The sequence below is a fragment of the Chroicocephalus ridibundus genome, chromosome 20 (assembly GCF_963924245.1).
Source record: "Chroicocephalus ridibundus chromosome 20, bChrRid1.1, whole genome shotgun sequence".
In the NCBI taxonomy this organism is placed as follows: domain Eukaryota; kingdom Metazoa; phylum Chordata; class Aves; order Charadriiformes; family Laridae; genus Chroicocephalus; species Chroicocephalus ridibundus.
The window spans coordinates 2916761-2938697 of NC_086303.1; the positions used below are offsets into that span (position 1 = coordinate 2916761).

The window sequence follows — 21937 nt, forward strand, 5'->3', positions numbered from 1 at the left end:
GTTCTACCTGGAACAAACCCGCCAGCATGGCCGGGAGGCTCAAGAGGCTCAGCCTCCCCTTGCCCGGGGTGGCCTCGGGGGCTCCTGCTGAAAGCTGGTGACTGCTCCGGCAACCGGATTTGACTCAGATGGAAAATAAAGGCGTTATTTTAGCCCTTGTCGCCGGGTCGGGGAGACTTTATTCGAAGGGAAGCGGGGGGTTGCAGCAGGATAGTGGGGCTGGTACAAATGAAGGGTGGGCAGGAGTGTTTGGGGAGGCGCTGAAGGAAGCGGCAGCAGGAGCCCGTGCCCGGGACCCCCCCTATGCCCCCCACGGCTGGGGCTGCCATATGCACCATTCGGCCGCGGAGGCCGCCCCGTGGCAAGCAGGGACCCCAGAAAGGTCTGAGAAGTCCGTGCAAAGGCCAGTTGGGCATTGCCAAGCAGGGGAAAACCCAAAGGGGCAAGGAGGACACGGCCGCTGGCATCCCTTGTCCTTGGTGTCACACAGCACCGGCCCTGGACACGATCCCCACGGGGACCTGCTGGTCAAAAAGCCCCTTCCCCGGCCCTGGGGCCTCGCAGGGGGGTTCTGACCCTGGCTCCCTGCAGTGGCCGGGGACAACGTGGACGTGGCACCCAAAAGCAGTGATGGAGAGCGGTGGGATCAGCCCAGTCTGTCTGTCACTGACCCGACTCGTAGAGCCAGATGTCCCTGGCTGGGATGGATGTCCCCGGAAGAGACGGATGTCCCAGGCTGGGATGGATGTCCTGCATTAGGATGGATGTCCCGGGCTGCAATGGTTGTCCTGTGTTACGACGGGTGTCCTCAGCTGGGATGGATGTCCCAGGCTAGGATGGACGTCCCGGGCTGGGATTGATGTCCTGCGTTAGGATGGATGTTCCCAGCTGGGAAGGACGTCCGGGTTGGCTTCCAGGGGCTACTCCTGACATTGCCCCTCCACATTTGGCATCTCCACTGTGACCCGCCTGTGGTGGCCACAGTCATGTCCTTGCTGTTGGGAGCGAAGCCCTTTGCTGCCCGGTGGCGGCTGGGCAGCCACGGAGCATCTCTCCTGCCTGTGCTGAGGCAGCCAGCGGCGCAGCTCCAGCACAAAGGGCTCTGCTGGACAAAACGCTTTCGATGCCCTGACCAAGCCTCCGGGCAGCGTCCCCTTGAAGGGGTGACGGCTGTGGGACCTCCAGATCTGGTGGAGATCCCACTCCCCTGTGGGGGCTTCTTCCTCCTGTAGCAAGCCGCGGGCAGAGCCGCCGCAGTCCCCGTGTTCCGTAGCCCCCTGCAAATCTTGTTTTCAAGCAAGCACAAGGCAAAGGCAGTCCAGGCAAGCGCGGGGACGCCCTCTCTGCACCCCAAAGCTGGGGTACTCCTCGGTGTCTCCCCACATGGGCATCCACCAGCGGGTCCGGCCCCTCCACGGCAGGCTTTGGCAAGCGGGGACCTGGATTCGCCGCCGCAGCTCCCTGCGGGCAGCTCAGGCATCGCCACCTTCAGAAGCAGCTCAGGGTGATGCTCTGCTGGGGTGGGGACCACTCGTTGTCCCCCCCCGCCCCGGGGAGGAACCGGTGGGTCCTGGGGCCGCGGGGCTCAGGCCTGCAGCTCGCTGAGCCGCTTCTCCTCCTGGATGTGGATGAGGACGTTGCGCTTGTTCACCACCTCCACCAGCTGCGCCAGGATCTCCTGCTCGGCCACGCGATCCTCGGGCGTCTTCAGGGATTCTGCGGGAGCAGGGGGCTGGAGCGGGACTGGGGGGGGAGGGCACAGCCCCAGCGCCGCTCCCCCCACCACGCACAGGGACCCCCCCACTCCCCACGCATGTGTTGGCACTCACCCTCCATGTTCATGTAGAACCGGAGCCTGTGGTCCAGCTGCCACTGCTGCTCCTCCAGCTTCAGCTCCTGCACCCTGCGGGGAGGGAAGGCGGGGGGTGCTGGGCTCGGGGGGGGCTGGGGTGAGCTGAGCCCCCCCCGCACACACCCCCGGGGAGCATCCCCCCAAGCCTTACGCGATCATGAGGTCGGACTCCTCGGACATCAGGCTGTTCTTCTTCTGGACCAGGTACAGCAGCTGGTTCATCCACTGCGTCTTCTGGTCGGCCGGGGTGCCTGCGGGGCAGCGGAGGTGGGGGTGTGAGCAGGGGGCACAGACCCCCCCCCTTCCCCCAGCCACGGGGGTCACAGTGGCCCATCCACCTTGGTCTTACCGTCCTCATCCCGGAGTAACTTCTCCAGCTTGATACCCTGCTGCTCCAGCTCCCGGAACGTCACCTCAATCTCCTCCAGCCGCCTCTGGATGGTCTGTAAGGGAAGGGCAGCGCTTGCCCACGGGCCGGCACCTCCTGGGCATGTGGCCACCGGCAGCAGGATGGAGGGGACAGGGGACGGCGCTGGGCTGGGGACCCCGCTCTCCCCCGTGGGGCTACCTGGGCTTTGCAGAACCGGTTCATCTGGGCTTCCCTGGCCCGGCGGGTCAGCGTGCGCTTCCAGGTGGGGTATTTCTCCTCTTCCCCCAGGTCCAGGCACTGCGAAGGGATGGTGGCACGGGCTGGGGGTCAGTCCCTGCGCCGGGCACCTCCGGTCCCAGCCGCCGCGGCAGAGCCGGAGCCGATGCCTCGGTGAGAGGAGATGCTGGCAAGACCCCCAGCCACCACCCTGGGAAAGCACTCACCAGCTCTGCCATGATGCTGGTGTCTGCGCCTTCCTCCTCTTCCTCCTCCTCTTCTTCGTCACTGTCACTCTCCTCCAAAGCTGCCCCAAGAAAAGGGCCATTTGGGGCCTGTGCCTCAACGAGCAAGACGTGGGGCACGGCAGGATGCCAGGGGGACCCACAGCCCTGCTCGGCTGGAGACTCCAGCTTGCAGCCACCTACCTTCCTCCATGGCCGTTTCCTCCTCCTCCTCCTCCCAGGCACCTTGTTTCTGCCACAGGGCAGGGAGGACCTCGGGTGCCGCTTGGAGCCGCAGACGAGCCGGCTTCGGCGGTGGCTCGAGCTCCGCTTCACCAGTGAGATTCAGCGTGGACAGCTTGAGCTTCTCCAGGGGCGTAAGGACGATCTTCCTCCTGCCCCCGCTCTCCTCACCCTCCTCTGCCAGCCCTCGGGGCTCTGGTTCAGCACCCTCCTCCTCCTCTGCATCCCCTCCAGGCTGTGTAGGCAGCTCCTGCTCCTCCATGTCAGTGTGCTCCTCCATGACACCATGCTCTTCTATGTCACCGTGCTCCTCCATGTCACCATCTTCCTTCATGTCACCACCATCCACAGCATCCTCCGCTACCCCAGGCTCTCCCTCCGGCCGTGGGGCTGCTAGTGGGGGCTGCAGGGGACCGGGTGACCCCTCCAGGGGGGACACACATGGGCTCCCAGCGTCCACGGGTGGGTGGCCAGCAGTGGCACCCTAGAGCAGAACCAGCAGCAGAGGGGTGATGCAGCGCGGGGCCATGCCCGAGCATCCCCCTCCGCCTTCTGCCTTGCCCCCCATCATCTATGGGGATTCACGGTGACTTACCCCATGGGGCAGCGCCGGGGGCTCGTCCTGGGGCAGGTCCATGCCGGGGGGAGTGGGGTAGTGAAGCGAGCAGTAAAAATGACCTGGGCCAGGGTGGGGGGAGGAAACCTGTGTGATGACCTGCAAGGTGGAGAAGCCTTGCCCCCCGAGCATCCCCTCGCCCCAAAACCAGCCTCACCGTCCTCCTCGTCAAAGGCGTAGTCGCCCAGGCGCAGGGTGGCCCCGCAGCGCCGGCACTGGAAGCAGCCGCGGTGGAAGAAGCGTCCCTCGGCGCTGGCTCGCTCCAGGATGTAGACGCGGCGGCTGCAGAAGTAGCAGGCGTCGCTGCTCTCCCCGCGGGCGGGTGGCTGCGGCGGGGGGAGAGGACAGGTTGGGGTGGCAGCGGGGTGCTGGCACCCACCCTGCTCCGAGGCTTTGCCAGCAGCCCGGGGAGGGGGGGTTGGAGGGGGTTTTGCCCCTCTTGCAGAGGTGGGTCCGGGTGCTCGGGAACGGGGTTGCTGGCACCAGCGAGGGAGCGGCAAGTCTTGGCTCCGGAAAACCAGTTGGGTCAGGAAACAGGCAGGGAGGAGCCGGGAGCCCGTGGGCGTTCGCTTGCGCAGCCCCGGTCCCAGCCCTTGGCTCGGCCCCACCAGCCGCCGCTGCCCCCCAAGCGCCCCCCCATGCCCAGAGCTAGACCCCCCCCCCCCACCATGGTGACGTGAGGACCGACCTGCCCTGGGTCCGTCGTGGCCGTTGGCGGCGGCTCGTGGGCACCGTCCGGAGTGTCTCCATCCAGCCCCGTGTCCAGCTACGAGCAACCGGAGGGGAGGGTCAGCGCCCTGCTCCCCCCACCCGGGGATGGCTGCACCCCCACGGAGCATCCCCCAGGGAACCCGGGGCAGACCCACCTCGGCGTCCCTGCGGGTCCTCTTGGCCTCAGCATCCTTCTGGGCACTATCCTGCAAACACAAAGGGGGTGGCTAGGATGGGGGGGACACATGGTTTTGGGGTATCACGAGGGTCTGAGTGGGGGTCGCTCACCTGGGCACGTTTGTGTGTCAGGTTCCGGCTCTTCTGCAGCTTGCTGAGGAAGAGGATGGCCCCTCGCGTGCCGTGGGGAGACAGCGGCTTCTTCCTGACCTCCTCCGCCTCTGCGCAGAGGGGACACAGCCACGCTGGTGGGACCCTCCCTACAAAGCCGGGGGGGCACCCAGCCAGCCCCGGTGGGGCTCGGGGTAGGATAAACCTCCCCCCGCCCCCGAAATCTCGTACCTGGAGAGGTCTTGAAAGCTTCATAAAACTGGCTGAGGTAGGTGATGAGCCCCAGGCGGTCGGGCTCTGCCATGGTGGCCATCTCGGCGCTGGAGAGGACGGGCTGGATGCCCAGCTCCTGCTCCGCCACGTCCAGTATCATCTGGTGGGTCCGGATGGGATCCTGGAGGTCCATGGAGTTCAGGTCCCTGCGGGGAGACACGGGTGCCATCAGGGTGGGCTCCGCAGGGCGGGGGTGGTCCGGGGGGGCGGCAGGCACTCACACCAGGTCGGGGCGGAAGCGGTGGACGAGGGCGCAGAGGGCCAAGCCGCTGGTCCAGGAGCTGGTGAAGTCGGTCACCTCCACGCCGCGGAACCCGGCCGTGCTGGCCTGGCACCACCTCAGCAGCTCTTCGTAGGCGTCTCCGGAGACCGCTGGGGAGGCAGCGCACGTGTCCCCATCCCACAGAGGCAGGGGACAACCCCCCCCAGCCCGCTCCCCCCTCCCATCATCAGTGCTTTAGCAGGGAAGGGGTCCCACAGGAGTGACATAAGACCCCCCCCCCGCCACGCAACCACCCCCCAGGGCTCAATAAATGGGCTGATAAAGCATCTGTCACGGCTGAGCATCAGTGCAGGCAAGAAGGAGGGGGACAACAAAGGCAGGTGGGGGGCTGTGTCCCCAGGGGGGCCACGGGCAGAGGGAACGGAAACCAGCGGTGCCACCGGGACGGAAACGTAGCCACTGCTGGGAGGAGCACGGTGGCCAGCTGGATCCCGGCCAGGGCTCAAGAAAGAAGGATGGGGAGGAAAATCAGGGCAGGAGCGGCTCTGGCATGGGCTGCCGGGAGGAATGGGGGGTCCGGGCGCCGGGGGGGACGGGGCAGGACCGGCTGCTCCTACCGGTGCTGAGTTGGTTGCTGATCTTCCTCTTGTGGTCCACCTCCACCACACCCACGAGGTAGAGGTCCCGGACCTGCCGATAGGGACACATCGGTGGCAGGTTACCACCTGCCCAGAGCCAGCGCAGGGAGCTGACCCCGGCAAAGGAGACCCCCCCCCAGACCTCCCCAGGACCACCCGCATCTGCAACATGCAATGCATTAAATGCCCTGAGGACCAACAGCTTCAGCCTCGCACCCTTTGGGGACAGGGGACGGAGCAAATTGGTGTCACCCTGACGCCTGGGGAGGCTGGGCTGGATGGCTGCCCCGCGGCAGGACCCGGGCCGGCTACCTGATTGGCTTTGATGGCCTGCAGGTTGATGTTGGGGTAGCGCGTGGCCGGGTCGATGCTGTACTGGCTGATGTTCTTGTGGGTGTTGTCCGGGGAGGTCTGCGAGAGGTGCTGGTAGATGCTCTCCCTTGGGTGCGAGGGACAGGGCTGGCCTCAGTGCCACCACCCCTGCCCCATCCAGGACTAGCTCGGCGGGACGAGGACACTCACCTCTCGGCCAGCACCTCCAGCGGGGGGGTCCCGGCTGCCCACCGCCGCACCATCCACGCCGCGTCGAAGGCGGCGAGGAAACCCCTGGCCACGCCGGTGCCCAGCGGCCAAAAGGGCTGCGAAGGGAAAGGCAGAGAGAGATGGAGACGGAGCCGCGCGGCCGGTCGGGGCGGCTGGGAGGAGGCCGGGAGCTGCCGGGCTTGGCCGGGGATGAAAGCGGGGAGCGGCGGCGGGACGCGCAGGGAGCAGGGAGCCGGTACGGCTGCGTCTGGGGAGGAGCTGGGTTCCACCCTGAACCCACCCCACATCCCCAGTGGGGCTGGGGAAGGGGATAACCCCACCAAAGCATCCCGCTGCCGGGACTTGGGGAGCCTGCCCCCGGGGATGGGGTGCGCCAGGGCGAGAAGCGCTTAGGGAGGGGGAATATACTGCGACCGACACATCTCGCAGGGAGAGGGGAAACTGAGGCACGCGGTGGTGCTGCGAGCTGGCCCCTCACCTCCACCAAGCAGTCGCCCACCAGCCCGAGGAGCAGACGGGCCCCGTTGTGCTCCCGCACCAGCGCCGCGTTCTCCGAGCGCGTCATGCAGGTGAAGTCGAACATGTCGACGTCCGGCAGGTCCCGGTGGTTGAGGGCAAACTCCAGCTCGGGCAGGCGGTAGTTGGTGGAGAAATTGGCAGCTTCTTTGGCGTAGCTGAGGAGGGCGTCCCGGTTCACGTTCTCCGGGGACAGCAGGCTCTCGATGTCCGCTTTGTCCTGCGGGGATGGGGATGGGGTGAAGCTGGCCGGGATGCGGGAGGTGGTGTTTGTCGCCCCAGCCTGGGTGCAGCCAGCTCCGGGGTGAAGCCGTGCCACCAGGCTTGGGGCTGTGAGCCCCCCAGAAGGAGATTTTTCCCCTGGCACGGGACGCTGGCACAGTCAACGGCTGTCGAAGCCCCCACCAGCCCGGTGATTAGCACCCATGATCCGCATCCCACTCTCCAGGCTTTCGGCCGCCCATCCCTATGGGATGCCAGGGCCCGATCCTGCCCTCCTCACCTGCAGGATGACCCCCTTCTTGAGCAGGCTCTGCTTCTTGGCCGTCATGACGAAATAGTGAGTGTCGTCCTTGTAGTAGACGATGTTTTCCAGGTCGATGCCTGGCGATGGGGAAGGGGCTGAGCTGAGCCCCGGGGCAGAGCCGGGGCCACGGGGAGCCCCCGCGCTGGGCTCAGCCACCAAACGTCCCCCGCGACGGGGTACCCGTGGGGGGATGTGCATCCCATCACACAGGGGACATCCCAGGGCTGAGCCTCCCGTTGCACTGGCGGGGGGAGAGGGACACCACACACCGGGGGGCTGGGACCACCGACCTGTTTTGTTGTAGAGGTTTTGGAAGAACTTCTGGTTGTAGATTCGGGCCACGCCGCTGATCTCGGCCACCTCCACCTCGGCCCGGCTGTGACGGTTGATGAAGTTGGTGGTGATGCCGATGGCCAGCTTCCCCCGCGTCTCCTTCCGCTTGAACCCTGCGGGACGGCAGAGGCGTGAGCCCCCATCCAACCCCCCCCTGCCGAAACCAGTCCTGGGGGTGCAGGGACCCGCTGCTGTCACCTTCGGGGACAAATTTGCCGCCGCCGGCTGAGATGAGGACGTCGAACTCGTAGTGGCTGAGGGGAGAGGAGCCGGGCTGCAGCACAGCCCGCCAGCCGCCTGCGGGGAGAGGGACGGTCACGAGCGTGCTGGGTCTCAGCTGGGACCTGCTCCGGGGAGGCGGGGGGAGAGGTTTGCACCTCATCCTCTCCCCCCAGAAGGCATGCCCCGGGCTAGCAGAGGGACTGGGGGGCCCAGAGAGGCCACCCGCAGCCCTGTCCTTGTCCCTGGGGATGCCACCCACCCCGCAGTGATGCCTTACCCTGTCCGGCTGCCTTGCCCGCGGGGGGGACGAGGCCCTTGAACTGCACGTTGATGTGCACTTCCACCCCCAGGAGCAAAGCCACCTTCAGCAGGATCAGTTGGAGCTGCCGGATACCTGGGAGGGGAGAGGGGACACTCAGGGATGCCCCCCCCGGCCCCTGGGCTGCCCACGGCGGGGGGACCCTGGGGGTGCAGAGCTTGACCCCCCTCCACCCCCCAAAAAAACCCAACTCACTGATGTGGTCCAGCGTGCCGGTGCAGAAACGCCCGTAAAACTTCTTGGCGCCCAGCGCCCGCAGGTCGTGGATGGTGAAGGGCCAGAGGTGCAGGACGTTGTTGCGGGAGAAGGAGTCCCGCTTCTCCAGCAGCACCACGCGGGCGCCCAGCAGCGCCAGCTCGATGGCCGCCCGCAGCCCGCAGGGACCGGCCCCCACCACCAGGCACTGCGAAGGGGACGGGCGGCGTGAAGGGGACAGGCACCCCCCAGACACCCACCCCCCCCCAGCCCCGAATAGGGGTTTGGGGATGGGGTAAATCCCCAGAGAGCTCAGCACCACCGCAAGCAGCATCTCCCCCCTTCCCCAGGTCAGGATCCGGCCCTCCCCGCTGTTCCCATTTTCCCCTGGGGTGCAAGCACTGCTACTCCCTGCAATGGGGGGGCCTTGTGGGGTGCCCCCCGCCTCCCTGGCTGCCTGAACCTTGCCTTCACACGGGGCAATGGCAGCAATTAAAGCGCTCGGCGAGATAAGGCGCGCACGTCTGCCGGCTGCTGCAGCCCGGGAACCCGGAGATTTCACCAGCAACAGGATCAAAACTCGGGTCTGATCTCCTGCCAGCCCCTCACAGGGTGGGGGGACGATGGGGCACCAGCAGTGGGGACAAAAGCCATCAGCTCCGGGACAGAGGGACAGAAATAGGGTCCCCCAACCCCACGGGGACACACTCCAGTCCCCCAGAAGGGGCTCGGCCGGTCCCTCTGCCCCTTTGCAGCCCCTCCATGGGATGTCCCCAGTGAGGAGCAGCCGGGAGGAGGAAGGACACCGCTGGCTGGGTGGCACCGAGGTGGCATCACCCCGTGGCGAAGGGAGCGGTGCTAATTGACACACTGTCCCATTAAACCCCATCAACCTCCCAGCCGGCACATCCCGCGTCCTCCCTGGGGTCAGGGTCAGGATGCCCCAAGGGATGCCCTTCCCCCAGGGACAAGGACTCAGGGCGAGGAGGGACCCAAACCCCGTGGCCTGTGTCCCCGGTACCTTGGTGCTGGCACAGGCTGTGCCCTGGTCGTAGTCCTTGTGCCCGGCTTTCTTATCCAGCTTGCTCCACAGGGCCTTGGCACTCCAGTAGTTGAGGGCAGCTTTGAGGCCGTGGTAGAGCTGCAGCCCGCTGCCCTGCAGCCCCAGCTGCCGGCACAGCTCCCCGAAGCAGCCCAGCACCTCCCGGCACTCCCCGGCACGCAGGAACTTCTCGAAGATAGCATGGGCCGGGTTGCCCGGCTCCTCCGCCGGCATGCTCATCCCGCTTCACCCGGCAGCCTGGCGAGGGGCGGCGGAGATAAGCGTGGGGGGTCCCAACCCCCCGGATCCCCATCCTCAAACCCATCCCGTACCAGACCTGGTGTCTCGGTGCGAGGATTCCCAGCCGGGGTGCCACTGGGTGACGGTGCTGCCGAAATCGGGGTCCTTTCCGGCCAGAGCCTCCCCTGGGTGCTGCACCCAGCAAGCCACCGTGTCACCCGGCCGTGGTGACGTCAGGGGAGGGGACGGCTGCGGTGGCAGCAAGCAGCTTCCTCCATACGGTGTATACCTGCAGCAGCCGAGAGCAGAGCGTGGTGTTTTGGAGCGAAGATGCCGCGTCCTTCCTCTTCACCCTCTCGCAGGGGGAGGGGGGTCCCGGGGGCAGGAGGGAGCAGGGTGGGACCCATCCCACCAGCCCGGCTTTTGCAACCCGACTGGAGTGACTTTTTCCCCCACCTCCGCCTCTGCCACCCCCAGCGCGGGGCGGAAGCAGATTAGCACAGAGGAAGCGCCCGTGGGGAAACCAAAAAAAGCCAAAACCACGGTACAAACAGCCTCGTCGTGCCAAAGAACCCGTGGGAGGAGGGGTGCAGCGCATCCCCTCCGCGGGCACCCCAAAACTCCCCTTCCCCTGGCATCTCCCGGGAGACCGGCACTCCTTGCATCTGCCTCCCGCTCCTGGCACCGTCCCCCCGGCACCGTCCCATGCCACCTTCCGTCTTGCCAAGCCCGAGCACGAAGCCCAAAGCTTTGCCCTTTCCAGCCGTTATCGCCAAGCCCCGGGGCTGGGAAAGCCTCCCCCAGCCCGGCACAGCAGCCGGAGGAGACTGGACGCTGCCAAGGAGGAACCGGTGGGAAGACTCGGGAAACCGGAGCGCTCCTACCTTTGAACCATCGCTCTTTGCCCTCTCGCCGCTCGGCATTACCGGCAGGCACGTGGCGGCACATCCCCGCAGCGGGACGCCGGAGGGGAAAGGATGCCGCGTCCGAGCCAAGCTGCCCTCGGTGGGGCGGGGGAAAGGAGGTGTTTAAGCCTGGGCTTCAATTTGGGCTGGAAAGCCGAAAATCTAGCTGGGTTTCAAGTTTGGTCTCGCTCCAGCAGCTTCCAGGCGCCCGCAGGAGCTTTGCAAGGCCAAGCGGAGCCACGGAGGATGCAAAGCACTTCTGCAGGTCACCTTCCCTCCCCAGCACCACAGCCAGGAAATCCTGGCATTTTAACCTCATCCTTCCTGGGTAACACAAGGATAAAGCATCCAGCCAGGCCGGAGCGGGAGCTGGCACCCACCGGTCCCCAAAGAGGCGGCAAGGAGACGGAGGGACACGACCCATGCTGTGAGAGCCGGGGACAGATTTCTGCTCTTCCCCCGAGCGCTGACCGCGGGACAGAACGAGGAGCCTGGGGAAACTGAGGCAGCGCTGCAAACCCCACCAGAGAGGTCGGGCATGGCGTCCCATCAGCGTCCTGCCCTTCTCCTGCGGGAGGCTGGCCTGGTTCCAGCACCCCGTGCTGCCCAGGCAGGATGGGTTTTCCCCCGGGAGCTCAGGTTACGGCGCCGGCGCCCGCCAAGGCCACCCCGCAGCAGCCCCGGGGTGATGCTGGCGCTGGGAGCACCCACTCCAGCACCATCAGCCCCTGGCTCTGGAAAAAACCCAAGCCATCTCCAGGCCTCAATTCCCATCCGACGCGATGCCGGGGGGTGCATGCCGCCCAGGAAAAGCTTTCCAGCCCTGGCGCTTGGGCAGGGAGGCTCGGAGGCGGCAGAACAACAAGCCTTGTGTTACACCAAGTTTCCTACGGAAGCGATGCTCCTGCTGGCACACCACATCCCCTTTGGCACACTCGACCCCCTCCCTCCTACAATCGCAAGCAAGCACAGAAAGACCCACGGATACTCAGTTCCTGCAGGATTGATGCAAATAAATGGCTTTCAGCCCACAAAAGCCAGTGCCGGTGAAGGGGGACATGGTGCTGGGCCAGGCTGCCTCCGGCTCCGCTCTTCCCATGGACGCCTTTCCCATTTCTTCTTTTAAAACTGCTCCTGCGAGCCAGAGGGAGGAGGTGTGTGGGGGGGTGCTGCAGCCAGCCCTGACTCAGCTCATGGTGACTCTGGCTGCAGACATGCCCGTGGGGACATCTCCCAGGACAGGCACACGTGGAGCATCCCTGGAGCCCGGACACCCCATCCCGCTTCGCAGGTCGGGGTGTCCCCCCTGCCCTCGTATGGAGAAAAGCAGCCCCTGGGAGATGGTGGGGAGCGGGGACCGCCCCGGGGGTGCTGGTGAGCTCACATGGCTCCCAGGCACGTGGAAATGGGGTGGGAAAGGACGTGGCTCCATACGGAGCTAATGAAAGCCGGGAGGATTTCCAGCAGCAGCAGATCCCCGTCCAGCCCAGCCTCTCGCCTGGCCGCTGCGCCAGCTCCCGGCACGGACCAGTCTGCTCTGGGCTGGGGATCCAGTATGGAGAAACCCTGGGCCAGGCTGCTGAGCTGTGCTGGACACTGGGAAAAGTCCTTCCAGCAACTTCGGGGATGGCCCTAAGGCCGGCGGGGAGGATGAGGGGGTTTATTGTGACCATCCAACAAGTTAAAGATCCTGCTTCCGACCGCTGGCTGAGCCAGGCCGGTGCTGGGAAGGCGCGAAGGTGGTGGGTGCTGCTCTTCCCGGTGTTCCCGTGCTCCGGGGAAACATCCCAGTGGGACTGGGCAGGGAGAGCGCCTTGGCCGACCCTGTGGAAGCCTGCCCTAATTTGGCTGGGTTTTAATCCTTGAAGGGAGGGGAAAAATCCCTGTCGGCTCCTCTGTTTTGTGCCGGGAATGTGGGTACACGGGCACACCCTGGCTGAGCCCCCCACCTTAGCAAGCCCCCAGCGAGAAGGGACAAACCTGCCACCAGCCCTGGCTAGGGCAGAAGCTGGCAGCTGCAGGGACAGGGTGTCGTGGCGAAGGGGGTTCCCTTTCAAGGGTGCGTAAACCCTCCCAGAAAGTACATGCCAAAATCCCCCCCCCCCCGGAGGTGCAGGACCCAGCCACCGGCAGCAGAAGCAGAAGAAAATGCCCTTCTCCGGGACGTTTTGGTGTTGCCCTTTGCAGGGGATCCACAAGCCACAACCCGGCCGCGTCCCAGGGAGCCCTGAGCAACTTGGGGGTGGGAGCGAGCAAACCTGCCCCCCCTATTTTGCCTGCTCAGCTTTGCCCCCCTGCCCAGCACCAGCCCCACAGAGGGAGCTGCCTCTTGTAGCCGAATTTCGGTGCGAGGGGAAGTCTGCTCGCGGCCAGGCTTCGCATCCCACATCCTTTTCCTCCTCCGGCTTCTCCTTCACTTCCCCCCAGCCACAGTCATCCCCATGAGACGGGTCTTGGGGTACGGCGCTGAACCCCGGCTTCGGTTACCCAAAGGTATGGGGGTCTTCATCCCCCCCGCCAAGGGGGCTGAGGAATGTGTCCCCCCGCCTCAGTCCTGGGATGGGGCACAGCCCCGAACCCCCAGCCGGGGCTCGCTCCCGGGGGCCCATGGAGCATCCCTGTCGGATTTCCCCCATCCGGAGGGGCCGGGATGGGGGAAAAGCACTCCCCATCCCATCCCACTCGGCACTGGGAGCACTGGTGGTACTGGGAACGGAGTCGAGGAGGAGGAGCGAGGGCTGCTCTGTTTTCCCTTTGTCCCAGGGGGAGCAGAGCCCAGGGGCTGGAGGGGAAAAAGCAGCGAGGACGGAGCCGGGGCGACAACGGGGGACTCCGCTGCCCCCCCGGGGAGAGGCTTTGGGGAGGGGGCAGCCGGGGACGCAGCGCTGCCCCGCCACCGAGCATCCCGGCTCCGCATCCCGGGGACACGCAGGACACGGGTACGGCGGGGGTGGGCGCTCCCCCCTTCCCCAGCACCCCAAAATCACTCCTCGGTTTTGGGACATCCCCCCCCCCCTCCATCCATCCCGAGCTTGGGCAGCAGGGCAGGGCCGCGGGCGGAGGGCACCGGGCGGCGGGGGATGCTGTCCCCTCCGTGCCCGCATCCGAGGGGGGGGACACGGACATGGGATGGGGACACACACACACACACACACACACCCCACCCACCCCAAGGGATGCTCTGCCCATCCCCACCCCCCAACTCACCTCCAGAGCCTTCCGGAGGGGGAAACTGAGGCACAGCCCGGGGGGGGTGGGGAGGGGCTCGGGGCTGCTTGCAGCCGGGCGAGGACGAGCAGGAAACGGGCTACGGCTCCGTAAGCAGCCGCCGGCTGGCCCTCCCCTCCCTTCCCCCCCCCTTCCCCTCCCCCCGACCCAAGCTGGAGGGCGGTACTGGGAGCAGCTTGGTCGGGGGGGCGGCCCCCGGGGCGCTCCCGCTTTGTGCCGCTGCAAATGTTGCTGTAATTGGGTTTTTACAGCGCTGGAGGCTGAACCCCCCCACCCCCCCCCAGCCCTGCCCTTGGGAGGTTTGGAGCAGGGGGGTGCTCAGGGCGACCCCGGCTGCTTGTTTGTTTTGTTTTGAATTTTGGGGTGAGAAAGCGTTCTTTTCGCAAAGCGAACTAAAAGATTCAGGTGATGAAATAAAACCGCTTTGCTTTTCCGCCCCGGGTCCGTCTGCTGTGCCGTACTTCCCCCAGCAGCCAGAAACAGCGGCCGGGAGGGAGCTGTGGGCAGGGGGGACCCGCTCAGTGCCAGCCCCGGACCCCCACCAGTGTCCCAGACCCCCACCAGTGTCCCAGACCACCACGTTCCACGCAGAAACTTTTGGGCTGATGTTTCCGCCTACGTCCCCCCCGGGTGGGAATGGCCCCAGTGGGGCGGAGGTACCTTGGGGCAGAGGATGGAGCCGCCGGGGTCACCGAAGATCGCTCCTGGCCGGGTGCTTTTTGGGGTTCCCTGGTGGCGGCGTCCTCGGGGTGCTGCTGGCCACTTGCCACGTGCCGGGGCGAGTGTCACAGCCAAGGGGCTCACAGGCCGGTGACGCACAGGGACAACCTGCCACGAGGCTGGGGAGGGTGACTCAAGGACACGGGGCAAGCTGGCATACGGGGCTGGGGTTACGTTGGCCGCCCGTGAGTCACGCGTGGCATTGCCGGTGGTGGCTGTGGCGAGCAGGGACGGCCAGCCCTGCACCTCCATCCCTCCTTCCCGCAGCCCCCTCGGGCCTCCTCTGGGGGTCCTGGTGTAGAAACACACCCCCCCTCACCCGGTCTCACCCGGGGTGTTCGGAGCCCACCAGCCCCCTGCCAAGCTGCTGGGTGCAGGAGCAGCGGAGCCCACCCGCGTTTCAGGGCGGCGAGAGGCCCGGGCGGACGCGGAAACGGGGCGTCTGCGTCAAACCAGGCGATTTTCCCAGGCACCGGAGCGGTTGGAAACAGCTCCCTCTGTTTGTGAGCTCTTTGTGGTGCGATGGGAAAGTCTGAACACTGACCTGCTCCTTCCAGACGGAGCTTTGTCCCCTGGGCAGCAGCAGATGAGCATTAGATCTTAATTACAGCTCCCCAGGCAGCAGGGACAGGGGACGCGCTGTGGTGGAGGGTGCCTGGCCAGCACAGTGGGACATGGCTCTGATGCAAACCCACTGGCAGCCAAGTCCCTGTCCCCAGCTGGTGGGGGGGGGGCATCCCTGCACCCCTCGGTGTGCCAAGAGAACAGGCAAACTCATAGCATCGATGAGGGCTGCTGTGGCTCCCTGAGCCCTTCACTCCTGAAAGCCGGCTCCAACCAAACCTCAGATCCCAGCACAGGATGTCCCTTCCTTGCTCCAGCACTAAAAATCCCCCATTTTTCCTTCAATTTTATTATTCTAGGGTTTTGGTGGTTTTCGGCGCAGGGAAGGAGCAGCGATGGCTGCCTCCCCCTCCCTGCTCCGACTAGGCCTTGGGTGATGCCGCAGGCTGCAGCCGCTGCAGCTCCAGGACACGGACGAGGAGGAGGAAGGCGATGCTCAGGAGAAGCAGCCATAAGAAAACCCAGTAGTGCTGCGGGAGGAAGAGCCACGGCCGCCACAGCTCCGCCGGGGACCCCTTCGACCTGGTGAGAAGGTGGCACTTGTCATCCAGGGAGGGAGGGCGAGCAAATCCCACCTCTGCCCCGGCTGGGCATGAGGAGGGCATTTACCTCAACCCCCAAACCTCACTGGCCCTTTTGCAAACCTAACGGCAACAAGCCCAGGGAGGGCACGGGTCACCCGCAGCACACGGGGGAAACTGAGGCAGAGGAGGGTCCAGCTGGGGCAGCCAAGCAACATCCCAGCCTTCCATCACCAAATCCCCCAGCCCGTTTCCCACGTGCTGGCCACTGTGGGACCACAGAGAGTCCGGCAGCCGCGGGGGGGATGCTGGGCACACGCAGGGTGCTGCTCACGTCAGCCCAAGCTGCTCCGGCTCCTCATCCCCTGCACTTGAGCCTCTGCCATCTGCCTCAGCCGCCGGCTCCCTGGTCACGGCGCTGCCCTGGCCCTGTGGCTCCAGCTCGCTCCTGGGGAGGGAGAGGACGGGGTGCTGTGCTGTCCCCCGTGGGCTAGTGACAGCTGGTGCCATGAGCTCCCTGCCACCCGGCGTGGTTACCTCTGGGTGCTGGGCCGGCGCTGGGCCCCCTCCCTCTCCGGTTCGCTGGCCGGGGCTGCTCGGCTGTCAGGGCTGGCACCTGGCTGGGCACCGAAGGTGGGAGCATCAGCAGGGAGCCAGCCCCCCGGTAGCACCGAGCCTGGGGACACACGTCTGACAGCGGGGCACAGCTCCTGTCCGTCCCCCCCGTGCATGTCCTTACCAAGAGCTGCTTGGGGATGACGGCGATGCTGACTCTGCGGCGGGCAGACCCCTGCAACGGAGGGGCTGGGGGTGAGCACTGCACCGGCTGCCTCCCCCTGCTCCCCATCCCCTCCTTCCCCATCGCCTCCCCAGCACAGACAAGGGACACCGAGGAGGAGGAGGGACACTGCCAGCCTCCCACCAACCCTGGTGCTACGGGGGCAAGCCGGAGAGCTGGTGAGATGAGGGAAGGTCAAAGCCAAGAGGGTTGCGCCTGTCCTTAATGCTTCAAGCCGTGCTGGCGGGGCTGCCTACCCCCCTCCCCGAGCGCTCCCCTACCTCTTGAGCTGTAGGGGAATCAGTGCCGAATTCGAGCTGGTGCTAGAGAACAGCCAAGCCTGCGGCTCTCGTTCTATGACCCTGCAAGGCAGAGGGACCTGCCTGAGATCTCCTGGACAAGCAGCCCCCAACCCCGGGCACCCTGTGTCCCTAGCCCCGGGCACCCTGTCTCCTCAGCCCCGGGCACCCTGTCTCGCCACAGCCCTCCAAGTCTGCTCCTACATTTTTCCTCATCCCCAGCATTTCTAGCAGACCTTGCCCACCGCAAGCACCTGGCAGGAGTGGCATTGCCTGGGGACTAGTGGGTGCGTGGGGACCGCCAGGCGAGGGAGAGCGGCAGGGCACAGGGAGGCGGTGGCTCTGGAGCTGCTGAATTGGGACCAGTTACCTGCTGGAAAGTTCGCATCAGGGGGTGAGGCCTCAGCCGTGGCTCCGTGTCGTCTGGGAGCAAAGAGAAGCAGCTTTACATCACCCCCAAAAATTAAGACGGGGCTGGTGCACAGATGGTTGCAAAGCTCCCTCCCATGGAAAGCTGTCCCGGCCACATGCTTGGCACGAGTCACAGGAGTGCCTCCAGCCAGGGGGACCTTTTTTGCATGCACAGCGATGGCGTGCGTGGGGTTTGGCGTCCAGGGACAGAGCGTCCTTTGTGTGCCCTGGGCCCCCCTGCCCCGCATTCCCAGCTGGGCCACGGGACGATGGCTCTCCGGCCACCAGCACCTGCTCCCACGCTGCGTCTGCTGTTACACCGACCCCTCGCATTTGTCATCGCTTCCCAGCTGTCACCCGCCCCCGGTGCCCAGCTCACACCACCCGCTGGCTCTGCGGTGCAGGGTCACACTGACCCCCTGGAGGGGTTTGGGACTGAATCCCGCAGGGTCGCCCCGTGCAAACCCCGCGCGGACCCCGGCGGCGGAGCCCACCTCACCCTGGGTCTCCGCCAGCTGCCGGTTGCGGGAGTTTTGCTGGATCAGGCGCTTCATCTCCTCCAGCTCTGCGTGCTCCCGCATGTGGTGCCGCTTCAGGTTCTCCACGTGCTGGACCATCACCTCCGCTGCTCGGCTCATCCGGGCCTCCTGCGGCCAGGCAGGATGGGGGATCAGGCCCCCCCATCTCCTCCTCCCTAAGGACCCAGGTCTCCACCAGTCCCCCACTGTGCATCCCACTGTGCCTCCACCCAGGGGGTGCAAACGCATCCCCTTTCCTGCTCCCAAGGGCAGGCAGATCCCTCGCGCCCTGGTATGTGCAAACACGAGGTCAACACCGGCACCAGGAGGAGGAGTGACAAACCCCAGCAAGCCCAGGGATGGGTCCCCAAGCCCAGCCACAGCACCCTCCGTGGCTCCCAGCCCTGTCAGGGGGTCCCAGGCTATGCATGGACCTGATGGACAGCCCCCAGCTTCTCTGCGGCGCTGGTTGCCCGCTCGATGGCAGCCGCCAGCACAGCCAGGCTGCGCTGCAGCTGCTCCAGCGTCTCCTTGCAGCCGGCATCAGCGCAGGATGGGCCCAGCCTCTGTGGAGGGAGAGGATGGAGCTGCTGGAGCCAGGACTTTGAGTTGTCCAAACCCCTCTGGGGCTGGATGTCCTCAGCAGTTGCCAGCCCCCCGCCCTGGTGCCCACCTACCTCCAGGGCAGCCCGGCACTGTCCCAGCTCCTCCTGGATGTTTTCCTCTGCTGCGTCCCGTGCCCGTTTCTCCACCTGCACCCGTTGCTGCAGGGTGAACACGTCACAGCGAAAAGCCAGGGCGAGGTGGGCAAAGGCTGCCTGCGGGGTGGGAGGGCAAGAGGTGGGACACAGGGCGAAGGGGAAGCCACCGGGGCCATGTGCTGCTGTCCCCAAGGCACAGACAGACCCCCTAGCATGCCACCAAGCAGGGCAGTGCTAAGGATAATTAGCACTTGCTTTGCCCTAGCACCCGTTAGGCTGCTGCATGCTGAGGACAGTCCCCGTGAGATGCCAGCCTGACCGAGCCACGTCCCCCAGGCAGCTGATAACGCATGGAAATCCCAAGACCTCCTGGCAAGAGCACGCGCCGGGCAGACGCCAGCCCTCGCTGCAGGTCCCGGCTGACAGCGGAGCCTGACTCAGCCCTGGCACTCACAGGAAAATTATTTTTATTAGCGCGGCTTCCACCACCTCCCCGGCTAAGGGCGCTCTCGGTGAGCTGCAGAGCACTTTGTGGGATTGCCGGGCGCACGGAGGACGGGCTCATCTTGCCGTTAGAAATGCAGCTGCCTCGGAATGCCAACAGCATCGCCGGGAAAGGGATTTGTAAGGCGGCTGCCAGGGGACTGCGGTGCCTGGACGATGGCCAGGAGCAGGGCACAGCCCCAGGACTGTGAGCCAGCAAGGCGTCCATCCCTCTGTCCCCCTTTCCCAGCCCACCCGTGGCCCCCAGCAGCCCTCACCTCCACATCCTGCTCCGTCAAAGCCACCCTGCAGAAAGAGAAGTGCTGTCAGGGATGGAGGCACCACGGGGACTGCATGCTGAAAATGCCCTTGGTCTGCTCCCAAGGGTGCCAGGGGTGTCAGCCACCACCAGAAGTGGGGACCCAAGTGCCCCTCGCCTGGAGAGCAGCTCTTGTGAAGTGGAAAAGAGGAAAGTCCAATCCCTGGACAACGCGGTGCCCTGGGACCCCCCCTGTCCTGTAGCCCCCAGAGGGATGCAGATGCTCACTGGTCTTACCCGTGCAAGCCTAGTCTCTCCAGCACCGAGACCTCACTGGGGAAAATCATTAGCGGATCCTCCGGGGTTTCTGCATCTGCAGGGAGGCAGTAACACCACGGGAGAGACCACACATGAAAGCTTTTGCTTGGCCTTTCCTCCTCCCTCTCCCCTCCTGCCCCAGCAGGGAGCAGGTGCCTGTGGAATGGGACTGGCCCAATCCTTCCCCCAGCATCAGTGGGGCTTCGTCTCCCCACGGGTCAGTGCCCCCTTCCCCATGTCCCCACCAAGGAAGCAAATGCCATCAGGCCATGCCATTCCCACACTTGTCCCCAACTACTTCAAGCCTTCCCCTAAGGGGACCCAGCTGGGATGTGGGATGGGGACTCACCCACCTTCCTCGGTCCAGTCACTGTCCCCAGTGTGCACAGCCAGCTCCTGCCTGCCCGTGCCTGGCACCTGGGGGGCACAAGGGCACTGTCGGTGCAAACCCCCCCCGGCACTGGACACATCCCAAAAAGAGCAGCACCAGGCAGCTGGGGGTCTGGCCAAGCCCAAGGGGCCAGGGACCTCCAACCTGACACCCTCCCCTCCCTCTCACCTCACCGACGCACTCCACGCTCTGCTCGTTCCCAGCCAAAACCCCGTCTGGGTGCCCCTGGGGACTGCTCATCCTGCCTGGGGACAGAAAGGGTGATGGGAGCTGGGCAGCAGCGTCCCTTGCCCAGCCTGACACCACTTTAAGGGAGACTCCCCGAAAACACCGCTGGCATTTCTGCAGCCTGCAGGCTCCCAGGGGGCACGGGCTGGCAGGTGCCCCCCAAATACCCCTGTGGGGTTAAGGGAGCTGCAGCCAGGCTGGGCCAGGGCAGGGGGAGGAGGGTGAGGGGTCCGGTGCAGCCTGTGGGTTACAGGTGGTGAGGCACAACTCTCAGGAGCCGCAGGGGACGGAGTCGGGGTCCCCAGGCTGGGAGGGGTGTGGGGTTGCAGGCAGGTGCTGCTGGGCCGGGGGACACCCTCCTGCTGGACCCGTGCAACGCTGCTCAGGGAGGGAGGGTGCAAAACCCACCCCTTTCCCCCCATCCCCAGCCCGGGCTGCCCTTACCTTCATCGGGAGACGTGGGGAGCCCGGCCAGCACTGCCTGCTGCTCCCTGCAGAGAGAAGCCTGGGTAAACCCCAAAGAAACTCCGGCAGCAGAGGCAGCATCCCACCCCCTCTGCCCTTCCCCAGCCACCACAACACCCTTTGATGGGATGCTGCTCTGGACCTGGGTACTTTCCGAGCATCCTCTGCAGCCTGCTCCGTCCCTGTCCCCGTCCCCTCTCTCCTGGCACAGGCGCAGCAGCCCTCTCTGCTCCTGCGGCCGCCGCAGAGCCACCACCGAGGAGCCCGCCGAAGCCGTTTCCAGCCAGCAATGAGTCACCGGCCCACAGCCGTGCTTCTCCTCAGCACATTATTTTTTTTTATTTTTTTTTTTTTTCCCCTAGCTGCCAAACGGACCTCGCTGCGAGCTGGCCTCTTCACAGGCACTACAAAAAACCCGGCTGCCGGCAGAGCCCGGGCGCCATCTCACGTCACTGCCATGGGAACGGCAGGCCTTGGCACACGCTCTTGCCCCCCAGAAGTGCACTGGGATGGCCTCGCCACCCCAAAACCCTGTCCTGGGTGCAAGGAACTCTGGCAGCTCTGTAGCATCCCTGCTCGCTGGGGCTGGGGATGCTGGAGCACGCCAGGGATGGCAGGTCACCTGTGCATGGAGATACAGAGGCTGCCGTGCGAACAGCACTCTGCGGCCTCATGCTGGAGCTCAGCACCCACCTGGGAAGGGGTTTGCACCCCCAAACTTTGATCTCGGCTCTGGCCAGGGCTACAACAGGCTTTTCCCTTTCCTCCCTACAAGCATGGGGATTGTTCCCCGGGAACCATGGCCACAGAAGGGGCTGCTGTGCTCAGAGCAGGGTGACGCTCCAGCCAGCATCCCCCTCTTGCCTGGCACCGCCATCCCCGTCCCATCCTCGCTAGCACCCCGAGAGAGCCGTGGGATGAACCTTTTGTGCACATACCTCTGAGGCGAGGGGCTGGGTCGGCAGCTCGTCCTCTGCCGCTGCCGCCGGCGGCGCCCCTGGGCAGGTCCCTGCGCCTCCTCTTCCCCCTCTCCCAGCGAGGTCCCTGCGAGCGCCTTCATTTGCGAAGCGTGGAGGCTCCAGGACCAGCACACCTATCACGAGAGACACATATTAGCTGCGCGCAGATGGGAGAACGCCTCTAAATGTTATATTTTTAAAGCATTTTCTCACCCAGCAGGAGCTCCAAGCTCCTCTGCTTAGCGTGGAGGCATCTGTGGGAAAAGAGGTGGGGAGGCCCGCTGCGATTCAGGGGGATGCTGCTGGGATCCGGGCGGGCACTGAGCGAGGCAAGCGAGGAATTTATTACAAGCCTCTGAGGGTGGACTTTCCCTCTCGCTGCCCCCATTTCCCTCCCACGGGGTGATCCTCCCGCTTGTGATGTGGGTCATCTCCGTGGGTGGAGATAAGTTTGCACCCACCTACCGGTGCAGAGCGGGAGCGAGCTGCTGTACCCCAGGTTGGGGACAGTCCCATCCCCGAGTATCCCCTGCCAGGCT

General features: G+C 65.6%; 2 protein-coding genes across 7 annotated transcripts; both read right to left on the reverse strand.

Moving 5' to 3' along the window:
- Positions 1–490: 490 nt before the first annotated feature.
- MICAL1 (microtubule associated monooxygenase, calponin and LIM domain containing 1) lies at positions 491–15331 on the reverse strand. Of its 2 annotated transcripts, none has more exons than XM_063356934.1 (26): positions 14384–15331; positions 9688–9879; positions 9330–9608; positions 8309–8516; positions 8072–8188; positions 7771–7869; positions 7530–7685; positions 7216–7316; positions 6676–6933; positions 6177–6292; positions 5967–6093; positions 5634–5706; positions 5015–5165; positions 4752–4939; positions 4521–4630; positions 4388–4438; positions 4210–4287; positions 3679–3847; positions 3501–3583; positions 2867–3389; positions 2666–2745; positions 2421–2519; positions 2202–2295; positions 2004–2103; positions 1830–1903; positions 491–1716 (listed from the first exon to the last, which is right to left on the reverse strand). In XM_063356934.1, exons 3-26 carry the CDS (start codon positions 9588–9590, stop codon positions 1586–1588), a joined length of 3447 nt encoding a protein of 1148 aa, XP_063213004.1. In that variant the 5' UTR covers positions 9591–9608; positions 9688–9879; positions 14384–15331; the 3' UTR covers positions 491–1585. The 2 variants fall into 2 exon arrangements, with proteins under 2 accessions (XP_063213004.1, XP_063213006.1); XM_063356936.1 differs by lacking the exon at positions 14384–15331 and adding an exon at positions 13703–13736.
- A 115-nt stretch (positions 15332–15446) lies between these two features.
- On the reverse strand, positions 15447–21552 carry LOC134525757 (inositol 1,4,5-triphosphate receptor associated 2-like). Of its 5 annotated transcripts, XR_010073848.1 has the most exons (14): positions 21378–21551; positions 20419–20465; positions 19915–19991; positions 19709–19772; positions 19335–19410; positions 19057–19084; positions 18272–18412; positions 18029–18160; positions 17576–17723; positions 17036–17088; positions 16328–16378; positions 16126–16204; positions 15923–16036; positions 15449–15589 (listed from the first exon to the last, which is right to left on the reverse strand). XR_010073848.1 is itself a non-coding variant. In XM_063356942.1 (13 exons), the coding sequence occupies exons 1-13, from the start codon at positions 21497–21499 to the stop codon at positions 15999–16001; spliced, it is 1056 nt and encodes a 351-aa protein (XP_063213012.1). In that variant the 5' UTR covers positions 21500–21552; the 3' UTR covers positions 15447–15998. The 5 variants fall into 5 exon arrangements, 3 of the variants coding, with proteins under 3 accessions (XP_063213012.1, XP_063213010.1, XP_063213011.1); XM_063356942.1 differs by having other exon boundaries at positions 15447–16036; positions 21378–21552; XM_063356940.1 differs by having other exon boundaries at positions 15447–16036; positions 16126–16208.
- Positions 21553–21937: the final 385 nt, after the last annotated feature.